The sequence below is a fragment of the Mixophyes fleayi genome, chromosome 11 (genome assembly GCF_038048845.1).
Source record: "Mixophyes fleayi isolate aMixFle1 chromosome 11, aMixFle1.hap1, whole genome shotgun sequence".
Classification (NCBI taxonomy): Eukaryota; Metazoa; Chordata; class Amphibia; order Anura; family Limnodynastidae; genus Mixophyes; species Mixophyes fleayi.
Genome location: NC_134412.1, coordinates 935,789 through 952,111, shown reverse-complemented (window position 1 = coordinate 952,111; position 16,323 = coordinate 935,789). Strand labels below are relative to the sequence as shown.

Sequence of the window (16,323 nt, the reverse complement as noted above, 5' to 3'; positions counted from 1 at the left end):
TCGTGTAATTTGATAATGGGATGAAAGGCTGTAGTGTGTATCCAGTCTTAGGACTTGTATCTAATCACCGCGCCCCAGGACCTCGCCCCCACACAGGGGCGGTCTGCGGCTCCCACTGCTGACAATGATTAGATAGGTAGCAGCGCTGTCACCTCAATCCGTGGTTGATGGGTTAAAGGTTAACTAGGGTCCACTTCCCGGAGGAACTGGTGAAGGGTGAAATGCAGACACTATCGGGGTGGGGGGCTCTTATCTGAACATAGAAGCGGATCCTCCGGGTGGAACAGAACTATTATTATATGTTACATATTACAGAGCAGCTTCAGTCATTCACAAGACAACACCTGCTGTCATCGCTGGAGATAAATATTAATATTACATCTGACAGACCCCAGACTCATTTCACCAACAGAACAAATGAAGTATAAGGAAGGAGCACAGACCGTCCTCAGTATTTATACACCAGTTCCAGTCCAGCAATAAAGGTGGGGGGCAACGATCCAGACACATTTACAGAACCTGATCACCCCTCTTCCAATCCTGACCCCGTCTACTCACACAACACAGAGGTCCGAGGGAGGGGGGGGGGGGGGGGGGGGTTGAGTCACAAACATCTCAGGGAGAAGCGGTTCAGTGGGGGTTCAGTGGGGGTAAGAAAAACTGCCCCCCATAAAGGGGAAGATGTCAATCAATGTTCCTCTGGTTTGTTTGTATATATTTCAGTAATACAGACAAGTTTACCCCCTAACCCTGCATGAGGTACCCCTGGGGTACATGTACACCCGCAGTACAGAGCGTTCAGCATATACCGAGTGCACTGAATATTCTGCGCACATTATACTGACACAAAGAAGGAGGCGGCTTTGTTATCAAGACTACGTCAAATACATGACTCTGGTCAGGCCTGAAACCGCTGTATACGGGCAGGGGCGAACGGAGGATTGTCGGGGGGGGAGGGGGGGGAGCTGCTCCGTTTCTTCAGCGCTGTCCTATACAGCAGCCGCGGCGCTGTCTAAGAAGCGTCCGCGGCGGTGCTGTATACACTTCCCCTGCGTGCGCCACTGACAGGCCCTGGAGGTGCGTAGGATAGCGATACGTCTAAATATTTGTATAACGCAGCACAGCGCTAACATCCTGCAGAAAGAGGGGGAAGCTCCGAACCGCACTAAATACAGAATCAACGTTAAATGCTGGAATATGATTATATTCTGGAGCTCTCGGAACATAATGGACCTGAGTCATTAGGGAGAGTAACCTGGACAAAACCATGTTACATTGGAGGGGAGGTAAATTTAATATGTAATGGCAGATTTATACTTGGGGTACGGCAGGTCCTAGATCAACTTTACATCTCAGTGTAAAAATAAAGCTATCAAGTAATTGTGTGTTACATGAAAAAACAGTCAGTATTTAACCTGTATGCAAAATGATAAACTAATTTGCACCCCTTATATTGTAACATGGTTTGTCCCAGAGAAAATATACTCCTTTTTTGCCTTATTCTACTTAATGACTCAGGCCCAATGTCTGTAGTGCATATCCCCATCAGTGTGACCAATCCACCGGCAGCGCCTTCGCCTTCCCCTTATCGTCCACCGCCTTACCCTACGCACACCGTCCACCGCCTTACCCTACGCACACCGTCCACCGCCTTACCCTACGCACACCGTCCACCGCCTTACCCTACGCACACCGTCCACCGCCTTACCCTCCCCACATCGTCCACCGCCTTACCCTACGCACACCGTCCACCGCCTTACCCTACGCACACCGTCCACCGCCTTACCCTCCCCACATCGTCCACCGCCTTACCCTACGCACACCGTCCACCGCCTTACCCTCCCCACATCGTCCACCGCCTTACCCTACGCACACCGTCCACCGCCTTACCCTACGCACACCGTCCACCGCCTTAACCTCCCCACATCGTCCACCGCCTTACCCTACGCACACCGTCCACCGCCTTACCCTCCCCACACCGTCCACCGCCTTACCCTCCCCACATCGTCCACCGCCTTACCCTACGCACACCGTCCACCGCCTTACCCTACGCACACCGTCCACCGCCTTACCCTCCCCACATCGTCCACCGCCTTACCCTACGCACACCGTCCACCGCCTTACCCTCCCCACACCGTCCACCGCCTTACCCTCCCCACATCGTCCACCGCCTTACCCTACGCACACCGTCCACCGCCTTACCCTACGCACACCGTCCACCGCCTTACCCTCCCCACATCGTCCACCGCCTTACCCTACGCACACCATCCACCGCCTTACCCTCCCCACACCGTCCACCGCCTTACCCTCCCCACATCGTCCACCGCCTTACCCTACGCACACCGTCCACCGCCTTACCCTCCCCACATCGTCCACCGCCTTACCCTACGCACACCGTCCACCGCCTTACCCTCCCCACATCGTCCACCGCCTTACCCTACGCACACCATCCACCGCCTTACCCTACGCACACCGTCCACCGCCTTACCCTACGCACACCGTCCACCGCCTTACCCTACGCACACCGTCCACCGCCTTACCCTACGCACACCGTCCACCGCCTTACCCTCCCCACATCGTCCACCGCCTTACCCTACGCACACCGTCCACCGCCTTACCCTCCCCACACCGTCCACCGCCTTACCCTCCCCACATCGTCCACCGCCTTACCCTACGCACACCGTCCACCGCCTTACCCTACGCACACCGTCCACCGCCTTACCCTCCCCACATCGTCCACCGCCTTACCCGACGCACACCGTCCACCGCCTTACCCTACGCACACCGTCCACCGCCTTACCCTCCCCACATCGTCCACCGCCTTACCCTACGCACACCGTCCACCGCCCTACCCTCCCCACACCGTCCACCGCCTTACCCTCCCCACATCGTCCACCGCCTTACCCTACGCACACCGTCCACCGCCTTACCCTACGCACACCGTCCACCGCCTTACCCTACGCACACCGTCCACCGCCTTACCCTCCCCACATCGTCCACCGCCTTACCCTATGCACACCGTCCACCGCCTTACCCTCCCCACACCGTCCACCGCCTTACCCTACGCACATCGTCCACCGCCTTACCCTCCCCACACCGTCCACCGCCTTACCCTCCCCACATCGTCCACCGCCTTACCCTACGCACACCGTCCACCGCCTTACCCTACGCACACCGTCCACCGCCTTACCCTCCCCACACCGTCCACCGCCTTACCCTACGCACACCGTCCACCGCCTTACCCTCCCCACATCGCTGCACTGACAAGTTCACAGTGCTCCCACAAAACCCAAAGAGCTGAACACACTTTATTACCCTATAACAGATTTTCCTTACACATATAATGTACGATGTATATAAAGAGAAACACCAATACACATGACATGAAGCGGGCTAATAGCACAAGTAATTCATACACTACAATATATTAATAAGACATCCATGGATTTATCACATTGAGGAACGGACACTGTTTAAATGACCCCAGATCCTCAGTTTCTGAGATCTCTCCTGGATCAAATTCCTCCAACATCGAAAAAACAGAGTCCTGAAATCTGGGGACGTCTTAACCCTTTCATGGATGAAAAGAGGTTTATTACGGTGCCCTTATGACTCTGGAAGCAGAATGTGAGCAGGCCGTAATACTGCATGGAACATATGGAATATGTGTAAATAAAGATTTCACACTTGTCTGGGACGATATTTACACAAGAGCCTGGTGCGTTCCCCGTCTGAGCCACAACGGGAATTACACTGATATAAGAATAATACACAATTATAAGTATAGTAAGTGGGATAATGCTCCGGCCTCTCGTGTGATGAACACGGCCATTTATTTTACTTTCTGATAAAAATCATTCCACGACCGGACGCCACTTCTACAGGGCAGATATTACATAGCTAACACCGGTATATTCCTACAGATCAAACCTAAATGTCAGCAAGAGCCAGCGATTATTACTAATGGGGAAGAGGAAATTATAGCATAATGGGGATACAATTATTATTACATGACGACGGCTGGGGTGCGGTCATGTTCTTACAAGAGGTTCATCACAAAATGCAACCACACACTATCATCATGGAAGATACACGGAGAGACGAGAGTTCTCCATCATACATGAACACCTTATAGAATTTACATGGAAAGACGAGGGTTCTCCATCATACATGAACACGTTACAGAATTTACATGGAAAGACGAAGGGTTCTCCCTCATACATGAACACATTACAGAATTTACATGGAAAGACGAGAGTTCTCCATCATACATGAACACGTTACAGAATTTACATGGAAAGACGAGAGTTCTCCATCATACATGAACACGTTACAGAATTTACATGGAAAGACGAGTTCCCCATCATACATGAACACGTTACAGAATTTATATGGAAAGACAAGTTCTCCATCATACATGAACACGTTACAGAATTTACATGGAAAGACGAGTTCTCCATCATACATAAACACGTTACAGAATTTACATGGAAAGACGAGGGTTCTCCATCATACATGAACACGTTACAGAATTTACATGGAAAGACAAGTTCTCCATCATACATGAACACGTTACAGAATTTACATGGAAAGACGAGTTCTCCATCATACATGAACACGTTACAGAATTTACATGGAAAGACGAGAGTTCTCCATCATACATGAACACGTTATAGAATTTACATGGAAAGACGAGGGTTCTCCATCATACATGAACACGTTACAGAATTTACATGGAAAGACGAGAGTTCTCCATCATACATGAACACGTTACAGAATTTACATGGAAAGACGAGTTCTCTATCATACATGAACACGTTATAGAATTTACATGGAAAGACGAGGGTTCTCCATCATACATGAACACGTTATAGAATTTACATGGAAAGACGAGGGTTCTCCATCATACATGAACACGTTATAGAATTTACATGGAAAGACGAGTTCTCCATCATACATAAACACGTTACAGAATTTACATGGAAAGACGAGTTCTCCATCATACATGAACACGTTACAGAATTTACATGGAAAGACGAGTTCTCCATCATACATGAACACGTTACAGAATTTACATGGAAAGACGAGTTCTCCATCATACATGAGCATGTTACAGAATTTACATGGAAAGACGAGTTCTCCATCATACATGAACACGTTACAGAATTTACATGGAAAGACGAGTTCTCCATCATACATGAACACGTTACAGAATTTACATGGAAAGACGAGTTCTCCATCATACATAAACACGTTACAGAATTTACATGGAAAGACGAGTTCTCCATCATACATGAACACGTTACAGAATTTACATGGAAAGACGAGTTCTCCATCATACATGAACACGTTACAGAATTTACATGGAAAGACGAGTTCCCCATCATACATGAACACGTTACAGAATTTACATGGAAAGACGAGTTCTCCATCATACATGAACACGTTACAGAATTTACATGGAAAGACGAGTTCTCCATCATACATGAACACGTTACAGAATTTACATGGAAAGACGAGTTCTCCATCATACATGAACACGTTACAGAATTTACATGGAAATACGAGTTCTCCATTATACATGAACACGTTACAGAATTTACATGGAAAGACGAGTTCCCCATCATACATGAACACGTTACAGAATTTACATGGAAAGACGAGAGTTCTCCATCATACATGAACACGTTACAGAATTTACATGGAAAGACGAGTTCCCCATCATACATGAACCCTTTACAGTCACTGGGTGAACATTGTGTATTCCCAGAGTTACACAGCTGACAATCTCTCCGTCACCCGGACAGGAGCTGCTGAGGAATGCAGAATACACTGGACAGAGGTCTGGTAGGTTCCAGCATACAACACACAGGAATCATACAATGCTCAAGGTATTGCCAGATATTCAAAGTACCAACATATTATAGGACCAAGGATGTAAAAAGTAAAATATATGATAGAGCATGAGACTGTTCTTCAGAGCTTGCAATCTACCATAACAAGTACTTCCGCCAGAGGATGGCTGCAGGTAACAGGCGTGAAAACAACAACAGTAGTAATTCATGAGGCCGTTGTTACAATGACACACCGGGCACTGTTCCCCCAACCACTAATAAAGCCACGTATACCGATATTAAAAAAACAAAACCCTTCATCCAGCTATAATTAAAACCACTTGCAGCCTCCTCCCTCCTTTCTCTCACACTGCTGGGTGCTTCTCCTGCACCGCTTGCAGCAATATATAGACCACTATTTATGCCAAAATCCTTCCTTGTAAATATTGCCTGATACTGCCAACAACTGTGAGTCACAACACACAACTCTCACTAATACCCCTGCTGGCACAGGCCCAGGGGCAAATAAACAAACTCTGCAGGGCACTTGGGCCACAGGTTACTTGTGCTGCATTAATTCAGCCATCTGACCATCATCATCCAGGACCAGTCCTCCCAATGTGTACAACAAAGCAGCAGCCTGGCCCCCGATATAATGTGATTGCACCTGGCACTGAGCAGAGGGGGCAGAGGGACAGGGCTGTATAACTAACCTGTGGCCCCAACAAGAGTCTGAAACATCCATAAATATGTATACAGCCTGCAGCATCAGCAGTGCACAAAGCCCCCAACAAAGCGTTCTGCAAACCTCATATAACTGGTTACATCTCCAGCAATCTTCATCATTTCCCCTCATCCCTTAACAAGAAAGCAGAGCGCTAATCACCCCAATAAAACCGTTCCGCACCACTCATCCCTTTATATCAATGTAAATGCTCTGCACCTCACATATCAATATGACCACACAGCACCATAATATAAATGTTCTACACCCCACATATAATGTTCTGCTACCCATATATAAATGTTCTGCTCCCCATATATAAATGTTCTACACCCCACATATAATCTTCTGCTCCCCATATATAAATGCTCTGCTTCCCATATATAAATGTTCTGCTCCCCATATATAAATGCTCTGCTACCCATATATAAATGCTCTGCTCCCCATATATAAATGCTCTGCTCCCCATATATAAATGCTCTGCTACCCATATATAAATGCTCTGCTCCCCATATATAAATGTTCTGCTCCCATATATAAATGTTCTGCTCCCCACATATAAATGCTCTGCTCCCCATATATAAATGTTCTGCTCCCCATATATAAATGCTCTGCTCCCCATATATAAATGTTCTTCTCCCCACATACAAATGCTCTGCACCCCATATATAAATGCTCTGCTCCATACATAGAAATGCTCTGCACTCCACATTGAAATGCTCTGCACCCACCACAGAAATGCACAGACCTGCAAAGACTCTGCCCCAGCACCCCGGGTACTTACCCTCCACAGCTACAGCCAGGGGCAGAACACACACAATCCACCAGAGACCCATCCTGAGCTCAGTGCACACTCACATCCATTGGCAGCATGCGGTGCTGGGGGCCCCGGGAGAGTGGCATGCAGGGGCCCGATGTGACAGCAGAAGACTGAACCATGAGACTGTGCAGAGAAAGAGACTGTATTCAACCCAAGCTCGGATCATCCCAACTCTGCTCCCAGCACGGGGGGGAACAGGAATACCCCCTGCACTCAGCCCCCCCACCAACACAGTACTAACACCCCCACATCACCCCCCTCACCGGGGCATTAGCCCAGTAACCTCCCACCCTGAGGGCAACCACCCACCCTGCACCCCCAGCCACAAGTGCCGCCCCTCTCACCTCACTCCCCCCTCCTGCAGAATGGACTCGTCCTGACCTGTCTATCAAGCAGAGAAAGCTGAGATTTCAGCCACAATAATGTCCCCAATTCACTGCATGCTGCACAGTCTGCTGGGGAGGGGTCCTATAGATATATATATACACATTATATACATTGTATACTGTGCTGTCCCCAATTCACTGCATGCTGCACAGTCTGCTGGGGAGGGGTCCTATAGATATATATATACTTATATATATACATTGTATACTGTGCTGTCCCCAATTCACTGCATGCTGCACAGCCTGCTGGGGAGGGGTCCTATAGATTTATATATATATTTATATATATATACACATTATATACATTATATACTGCTCTGTCCTCAATTCACTGCATGCTGCACAGTCTGCTGGGGAGGGGTCCTATAGATATATATATATATACTGTACACATTATATACATTGTATACTGTGCTGTCCCCAATTCACTGCATGCTGCACAGCCTGCTGGGGAGGGGTCCTATAGATTTATATATATACACATTATATACATTGTATACTGTGCTGTCCCCAATTCACTGCATGCTGCACAGTCTGCTGGGGAGGGGCCCTATAGATTTATATGTATTTATATATATATATATATATATATATACATACACATTATATACATTGTATACTGTGCTGTCCCTAATTCACTGCATGCTGCACAGTCTGCTGGGGAGGGGTCCTATAGATTTATATATATACACATTATATACATTGTATACTGTGCTGTCCCCAATTCACTGCATGCTGCACAGTCTGCTGGGGAGGGGTCCTATAGATATATATATATATATACACATTATATACATTGTATACTGTGCTGTCCACAATTCACTGCATGCTGCACAGTCTGCTGGGGAGGGGTCCTATAGATTTATATATATTTATATATATATACACATTATATACATTATATACTGCTCTGTCCCCAATTCACTGCATGCTGCACAGTCTGCTGGGGAGGGGTCCTATAGATTTATATATATACACATTATATACATTGTATACTGCGCTGTCCACAATTCATTGCATACTGCACAGTCTGCTGGGAAGGGGTCCTATAGATTTATATGTGTATATATATATATATATATATATATATATATATATATACACATTATATACATTGTATACTGTGCTGTCCCCAATTCACTGCATGCTGCACAGTCTGCTGGGGAGGGGTCCTATAGATATATATAAACTTATGTATATGCACATTATATACATTGTATACTGTGCTGTCCCCAATTCACTGCATGCTGCACAGTCTGCTGGGGAGGGGTCCTATAGATATATATATTTATATATATACACATTATATACATTGTATACTGTGCTGTCCCCAATTCACTGCATGCTGCACAGTCTGCTGGGAAGGGGTCCTATAGATATATATATATACTTATATATATATACACATTATATACATTGTATACTGTGCTGTCCCCAATTCACTGCATGCTGCACATTCTGCTGGGGAGGGGTCCTATAGATTTATATGTATTTATATATATATATATATACATACACATTATATACATTGTATACTGTGCTGTCCCTAATTCACTGCATGCTGCACAGTCTGCTGGAGAGGGGCCCTATAGATTTATATATATTTATATATATATATATATATATATATATATATATATATATATATACACATTATATACATTGTATACTGTGCTGTCCCCAATTCACTGCATGCTGCACAGTCTGCTGGGGAGGGGTCCCATATATATATATATATATATATATATATATATATATATATACATATATATATATATATATATATATATATATATATATATATATATATATATAATGTTTATGATGGCAATTTGCATATATTCCTGAACATCATGAAGAGTGATCAGATGAATTGCAATTCATTTCAAAGTCCCTCTTTGCCATGACAATGAACTTTACTACAAAAACATTTCCACTGCATTTCAGCACTGCCACAAAAGGACCAGCTGACATCAGGTCAGTGATTCTCTCGTTAACACAGGTGAGAGTGTTGACAAAGACAAAGCTGGAGATCACTCTGTCATGCTGATTAAGTTAGAATAACAGACTGGAATCTTTAAAAGGAGGGTGGTGCTTGAAATCATTGTTCTTCCTCTGTTAACCCTGGTTACCTGTAAGGAAACACGTCGCAGTCATCATTGTTTTACACAAAAAGGGATTTACAGGCAAGGATATTGCTGCTAGTAAGATTGCACCTAAATTAACCGTCTCCTAAATTTGATTCAGCTGTGGGATCGGGGCACCAACAGTGCAGAGCTTACTCAGAAATGGCAGCAGGCAGGTGTAAGTGTATCTGCACGCACAGTGAGGGGAAGACTTGGAGGATGGCCTGGTGTCAAGAAGGCCAGGAAGAAGCCACTTCTCTCCAGGAAAAACATCAGGAACAGATTGATATTCTGCAAAAGGTACAGGGATTGGACTGCTGAGGACTGGGGTAGAGTCATTTTCTCTGATGAATCCCCTTTCAGATTGTTTGGGGTATCTGCAAAAACGCTTGTCCTGAGAGGGAAAGGTGAGCGCTACCATCAGTCCTGTGTCATGTCTACAGTAAAGCATCCTGAGACCATTCATGTGTGTGGTTGCTTCTTAGCCATGAATATAGAATGGTACCAAAACATCCACCAAGAGCAACTTCTCCCAACCATCCATGAACAGTTTGGTGATAAACTATGCTTTTTCCACCATGATGAAGCACGTTGCCATAAGGCCTTTGAGACCTATTCAGACCCATCAGACCTTTGAGACCCATTGAGAACTTGTGGTCAATCCTCAAGAGGCGGGTGGACAAATAAAAACCCACAAAGTCTGACAAACTCCAAGCATTGATTAGGCAAGAATGGGCGGCCGTCAGTCAGTATGTGGCCCAGAAGTTGATTGACAGCTGCCAGGGCGAATTGCAGAGGTCTTCAAAAAGAAGGGTCAACGCTACAAATATTGACTCTTTGCATATACTTATTGTAATTGTCAATAAAGCCTTTGACACTTATGAAATGTTTGTAATTTCACTTCAGTATAACATAGCAACATCTGACAAAAAGGTGTAAAAACACTGAAGCAGCAAACTGTGAAAACCAAAACTTGTGTCACTCTCAAAACTTTTGGCTATGACTGTACTATACTATTCCCAATTCACTGCATGCTGCAAGGAGCCTGTTGGGGAGGTAGGGGGGGGGGGGTGTATAAAATTAAGCAATTAGCAATGCAGTCTCCATTTGCAAAGTTTGTGATACAAAATGGGTCGTTCTGAAGAGCTCAGTGACACCAAGCGTGGTACTGTGATAGGATGTGCGGTACTGTGATAGGATGTGCGGTACTGTGATAGGATGTGTGGTGCTGTGATAGGATGTGTGGTACTGTGATAGGATGTGCGGTACTGTGATAGGATGTGCGGTACTGTGATAGGATGTGTGGTACTGTGATAGGATGTGCGGTACTGTGATAGGATGTGTGGTACTGTGATAGGATGTGTGGTACTGTGATAGGATGTGTGGTACTGTGATAGGATGTGTGATACTGTGATAGGATGTGTGGTACTGTGATAGGATGTGTGGTACTGTGATAGGATGTGTGGTACTGTGATAGGATGTGTGGTACTGTGATAGGATGTGTGGTACTGTGATAGTATGTGCGGTACTGTGATAGGATGTGTGGTACTGTGATAGGATGTGTGGTACTGTGATAGGATGCCACCTTTGCAATAAGATGGTTCGTGAAATTTCATCCATGCTGGATATTCCACGGTCAACTGTGTTATTATTAGAAAGTGGAAGCTTTTAGGAACAACAACAACTCAGCCATGAAGCGGAAGACCACGTAAAATCACAGAGAGTGGTCAACGACTGCTAAGGCGCATGGTGCGTAAAAGTCACCAACGTTCTGCTGATTCCATATCTGAAGAGTTCTGAACTTCCACTGACATTAATGTAAGAGGCAAAACTGTGCGGCCGGAGGTTAATGGATGGGTTTCCATGGCCGAACAGCTACATGCAGCCTCATATCACCAAGACCAATGCCAAGCGTCGGATGGAGTGGTGTAAAGCACACAGACACTGGACTGTGGAGCAGTGGAAACGTGTTCTGTGGAGTGACAAACAACGCTTCTCTGTTTGGCAGTCAGATGGGCGAGTCTGGGTTTGGCGGATACCAGGAGAACGTTACCTGCCTGACTGCATTATGCCAGCTGTGAAGTTTGGTGGAAGAGGGATAATGGCATTGGGCTGTTTTTCAGGGTTTGGGCTAGACCCCTTATCTCCAGTGAAGGACAATCTTAATACTTCAGCATTCCAAGTAATTTTGGACAATACTATGCTTCCACTCTGATAAGTTCAGTGTGGAAGAACTTGATTGACCCGCACAGAGCCCTGACCTCAACCCCATTAAACACCTTTGGGATGAACTGGAACAGAGATTGCGATCCAGGCCTTCTTGTCCAACATCAGTGCCTGACCTCATAGATGCTCTACAGAATGAATGGGCACATATTCCCACAGAAATACTCCAACATCTTATAGAAAGCCTTCCAAGAAGAGTGGAAGCTGTTATCACTGCAAAAGGAGGACCAGCTCCATATTAAAGTAGTTGTATTTGAATACAATGTCATTGTAGTCCCTGTTGGTGTAATGGTCAAGCGTCCAAATTCTTTTGTACATATAATGTGTATATATATAAATTATGTTCTATACTGCCTCCGATTCATTGGATGCTGCAAGGAGTCTGCTGAGGAGGGGCCATATATAAATCCATATCTATATTTATATTGTATATTAGCTATATAGTAATATAGGCTTCTCGATCCAAAGGCATGGAGAAATTATCACCAGCAGCAAACATGTTGGGTCTGATTGAATAAGGAAAGTAAGGCAAAAAATTAGTAAGTTTTCTCCTGGACAAACCATGTTACAATACAAGGGGTGCACATTAGTTATTATTTTGCATGTAAGATAAATGCTGGCTGTTTTATCATGTAGCACACCAATACTTGATAGCTTTATTTTTGCACTGAAATTTAAAGTTGATCTAGGATATGCCCTACCCCAACTATAAATCTGCCATTACATTTTAAATTTACTTCCCTCTCCAATGTAACATGGTTTTGCCCAGGTGCAAAGTTACTTCTTTTTTTGCTTTCCTTTCCTTAATGAATCGGGTCTGTTTTGTATAGGGCAAAGCTGCACGCGATAAACATGCACAGTATACACTAACATAGTATACACACAAACACACCGACACAGCATACACAGACAGACAATATACACACACAACACTGCTGGGGTACGCTCTCCGCAGTGAGTACATGTGTAGAATGAAGCATCAGGTCAGGCGTACACAGAATGGCGATGGCATCTGAATGGAGGAGGCCGGGGGGTGAGTTGGTGAGTGGAGAGCTGTATTGTTCGTACAGCCACATACAATGCTGGATCCACCGTGACTGTGCATTATCATTCCCCGCTGAGCTGTGCTAATAACTGCCTCTCGCACTGCCCCCTGTCCTTATAGAGTGTGTACAAACTCCCCCACATATTGTACAATGTGTAAAATCTCCCACACTGCCCCCATGTCCTTATAGAGTGTGTACAATCTCCCCAACTACCCCCACATCCTTATAGAGTGTGTACATTCTCACCCACTGCCCCTTTGTCATTATACATTGTGTACAATCAGCCACACTGCCCCCACGTCATTATAGAGTGTGCACAATCTCCCCAAATACCCCCATGTCCTTATAGAGTGTGTACAATCTCCCCCACTGCCCCATGTCCTTATAGAGTGTGTACAATCTTCCCCACGTCATTATTCAATGTGTACAATCTTCCCCACTGAACCCACGTCCTACGAGTGTGTGTTAATCCCCACCACTGCCCCCAAGTCCTTACAGAGTGTGCTCAATCTCCCCCACTGCCCCCACGTCCTACGAGTGTGTGTTAATCCCCACCACTGCCCCCAAGTCCTTACAGAGTGTGTACTATCTCCCCCACTGCCCCAAGTCCTTATAGAGTGTGTGCATTCTCCCTCACTGCCCCAAGTCCTTATAGAGTGTGTACATTCTCCCCCACTGCCCCCACATCCTTATAGGGTGTGTACAATCTCCCCCATTGCTCCCATTCCTTATAGAGTGTGTACAATCTCCTCAGTCCCCACATCCTACAAGACTGTATGCAATCTCCCCCACGTCATTATAGAGTGTATACCTGCTCTTCCATTTGGCCCTCTGAGTAGAGCAGCAAAAGACAGATTAGGCCCAGCCACTCCAGTGCGTACAAAGTGTTGTCTCCCGTCTCTTGTCTTTTGAACCTTCGCCAGGATTCTCTTTCTGTGGGACACTTTACGGTACAATTTTGCACTTTAGCCTCCGTATTGAAATGGAAAAAGAAGGCTTTGGTGGCTACTTTCTGGCAGGGTCTCGCTTACCGGATTAAAGATGAGTTAGCCTCCAGAGAGCTCCCTCCTGATTTGGACTCACTCATCTCTCTGTGTATCTGTGCAATTCAGGGAACGCACCCAGGAGAGAGATCACTCTCGATGTCCTCTTCCTTGTCTCATCTCACGGTCCCAGAACCCGGTGCTTCCTCCTGAAGAGCCAATGCAAATCAGTTGTACTCCCAAAGAACGAGAGAGGCGATTTAAAAACAAACTCTGCATCTACTGTGGTGAGTCTGGGCACTTACTTTCCACTTGCCCAAAGAAGCCAGGGAATGCCCCCTTCAAGTCGGTAATAGGGAGGTCATACTAGGAGTGTGGCGATACTCTCCTTATAACTCTAAAAGATAACTCTTTGTGATGCCTGTTACCCTGGAAACTCCTAGTGGGTACATACTTACATCTGCCTTTGTGAGCTCAGCCGGGAACTTCATCTCCTCAGCTTTGATTTCCAAGCTCCATCTGTCTGTGCAGTCCTTGCTGCAGTTGTTATCTCTTACCGCTGTGGACAGGAACCGTGTAATCAATGGCTCCCTTTACCAGCATCACCTCCCCTATTCCGCTGCAGGTAGGAGATTTACATTCAGAGCATATTCGTTTCTTGGTGTTGCCTCAGTCCATTAACCCTATTATTCTGGGTTTACCATGCCTTAGGACCCACTCCCCCCAGTTTGACTTGACACAACCATAAGTAACATCATGGGGACCCTCATGCCACTCACAGTGTCTAGCGTCCGTCAAACTCAATCCATCTACCCCTTCTTGCCATGTGCTTTCTCCGGAACCCAATCTGCCAGCAATTTATGCTTCTTTTTGTGATGTCAACAAAGCTGCCGTTGAGAAGTTGACGCCTCCTGGGTCTGCCCCATGGATTTGATTCCTGGAAAATCTGCCTCTCATCTCTGAGCTCTTTGATCGCATTAGCGGTTCCATGATTTTCTTCAAGTTGGACCCCAAGGGGCGTATAATCTTATTTGTATGTGCAAAGGGGACGAATGGTAGACTGCTTTCAGAGGCAGGCATTATGAATACCTGGTTATGCCATTTGGCCTTTGCAATGACTCGACAGTCTTTCACACCTTTGTGAATGAAATTGTCCAAGATCTCCTATACTGCTATGTAGTCATATATCTCAGCAACATCCTGATCTTCTCCCAGGACCTTCAATCTCACCAATCCCATGTAAAGGAGGATCTTTATCGTCTTTGACGACACAATTTATATTGCAAGTTGGAAAAATGCCTGTTCCATGTCTCTCAAGTTCCCTTTTTGAAATATTTATCTCTGGCTCGGGTCTGCAGATGGATTGGATAAAGTTTCTGCTATCATCAATTGGCCTCAACCTCACATCCTAAAAGCAGTCCAACGTTTCGTCGGGTTTGCAAACTACTATCGGCACTTTATTCAAAATTTCTCCAGCTTAATCGCGCCCATCACTAATCTTACCCATAAATTTTCCAATCTCAACTGTGGTCTTCAGAAGCAATAGCTGCTTTTGAGGCTCTTAACAGGCCTTCATTTCTGCGCCGGTCCAAAGACAGCAAGACCAACTAAAACTATTCTATCTTGAAGTTGACACTTCTTCAGTTGGCATAGGCATCATCCTGTCTCAAGAAGATCCCCCTAGGACATTGCATCCCTGTAGCTTCTACTCCAGCATATTTTAATTTAGTGATAAATATTACGAAATTGGGGATAAGGAGTTGCTGCCCATCAAATCCAAACTTGAGGAATGGCAACAACTCCTTGAAGGGACAGTTCATCCTGTGATGATCTTTTCAGACTACAAGAACCTCACTTACCTGCATTCTGCTCGCTGTCTCAATCCAAGGCAGGCTCGTACCTGGGTAGCACCCTCAGACTAATGGGCAGACAAAATGCATCAATGAAGATCTGGAACTTTTTCTGCGTTGTTTTACCTCTGAAAACCAGTCAGACTGGAGTGTCCTGTTACTGTGAACCGAGTTTGCCCACAACAATCATACTCATGAGTCCTCTGCAATATTTCTCACATCTGGACCAAGATGAGAACCAAACTCCTGGAATCTTTCTCCTGTTGCAACAGGGTATTTGGTCTCACCACTGCTCCAACGTTCCTGTTTGTTATAGATTCCTGGTTTC

At 45.6% G+C, this 16,323-nt stretch overlaps 1 protein-coding gene across 4 annotated transcripts in view; it reads right to left on the bottom strand.

Moving 5' to 3' along the window:
• Window positions 1–7,525, bottom strand: part of EPHB2 (EPH receptor B2) — a 160,488-nt gene extending 152,963 nt beyond the window's left edge. For all 4 annotated transcript variants that reach the window (XM_075191201.1, XM_075191204.1, XM_075191203.1 and 1 more), the window contains exon 1: window positions 7,343–7,525. In XM_075191201.1, coding sequence (XP_075047302.1) covers window positions 7,343–7,394 — 52 coding nt within the window. In that variant the 5' untranslated portion in view covers window positions 7,395–7,525. The remainder of the gene's footprint in view (window positions 1–7,342) is intronic.
• Between the last annotated feature and the right edge of the window lie 8,798 nt (window positions 7,526–16,323).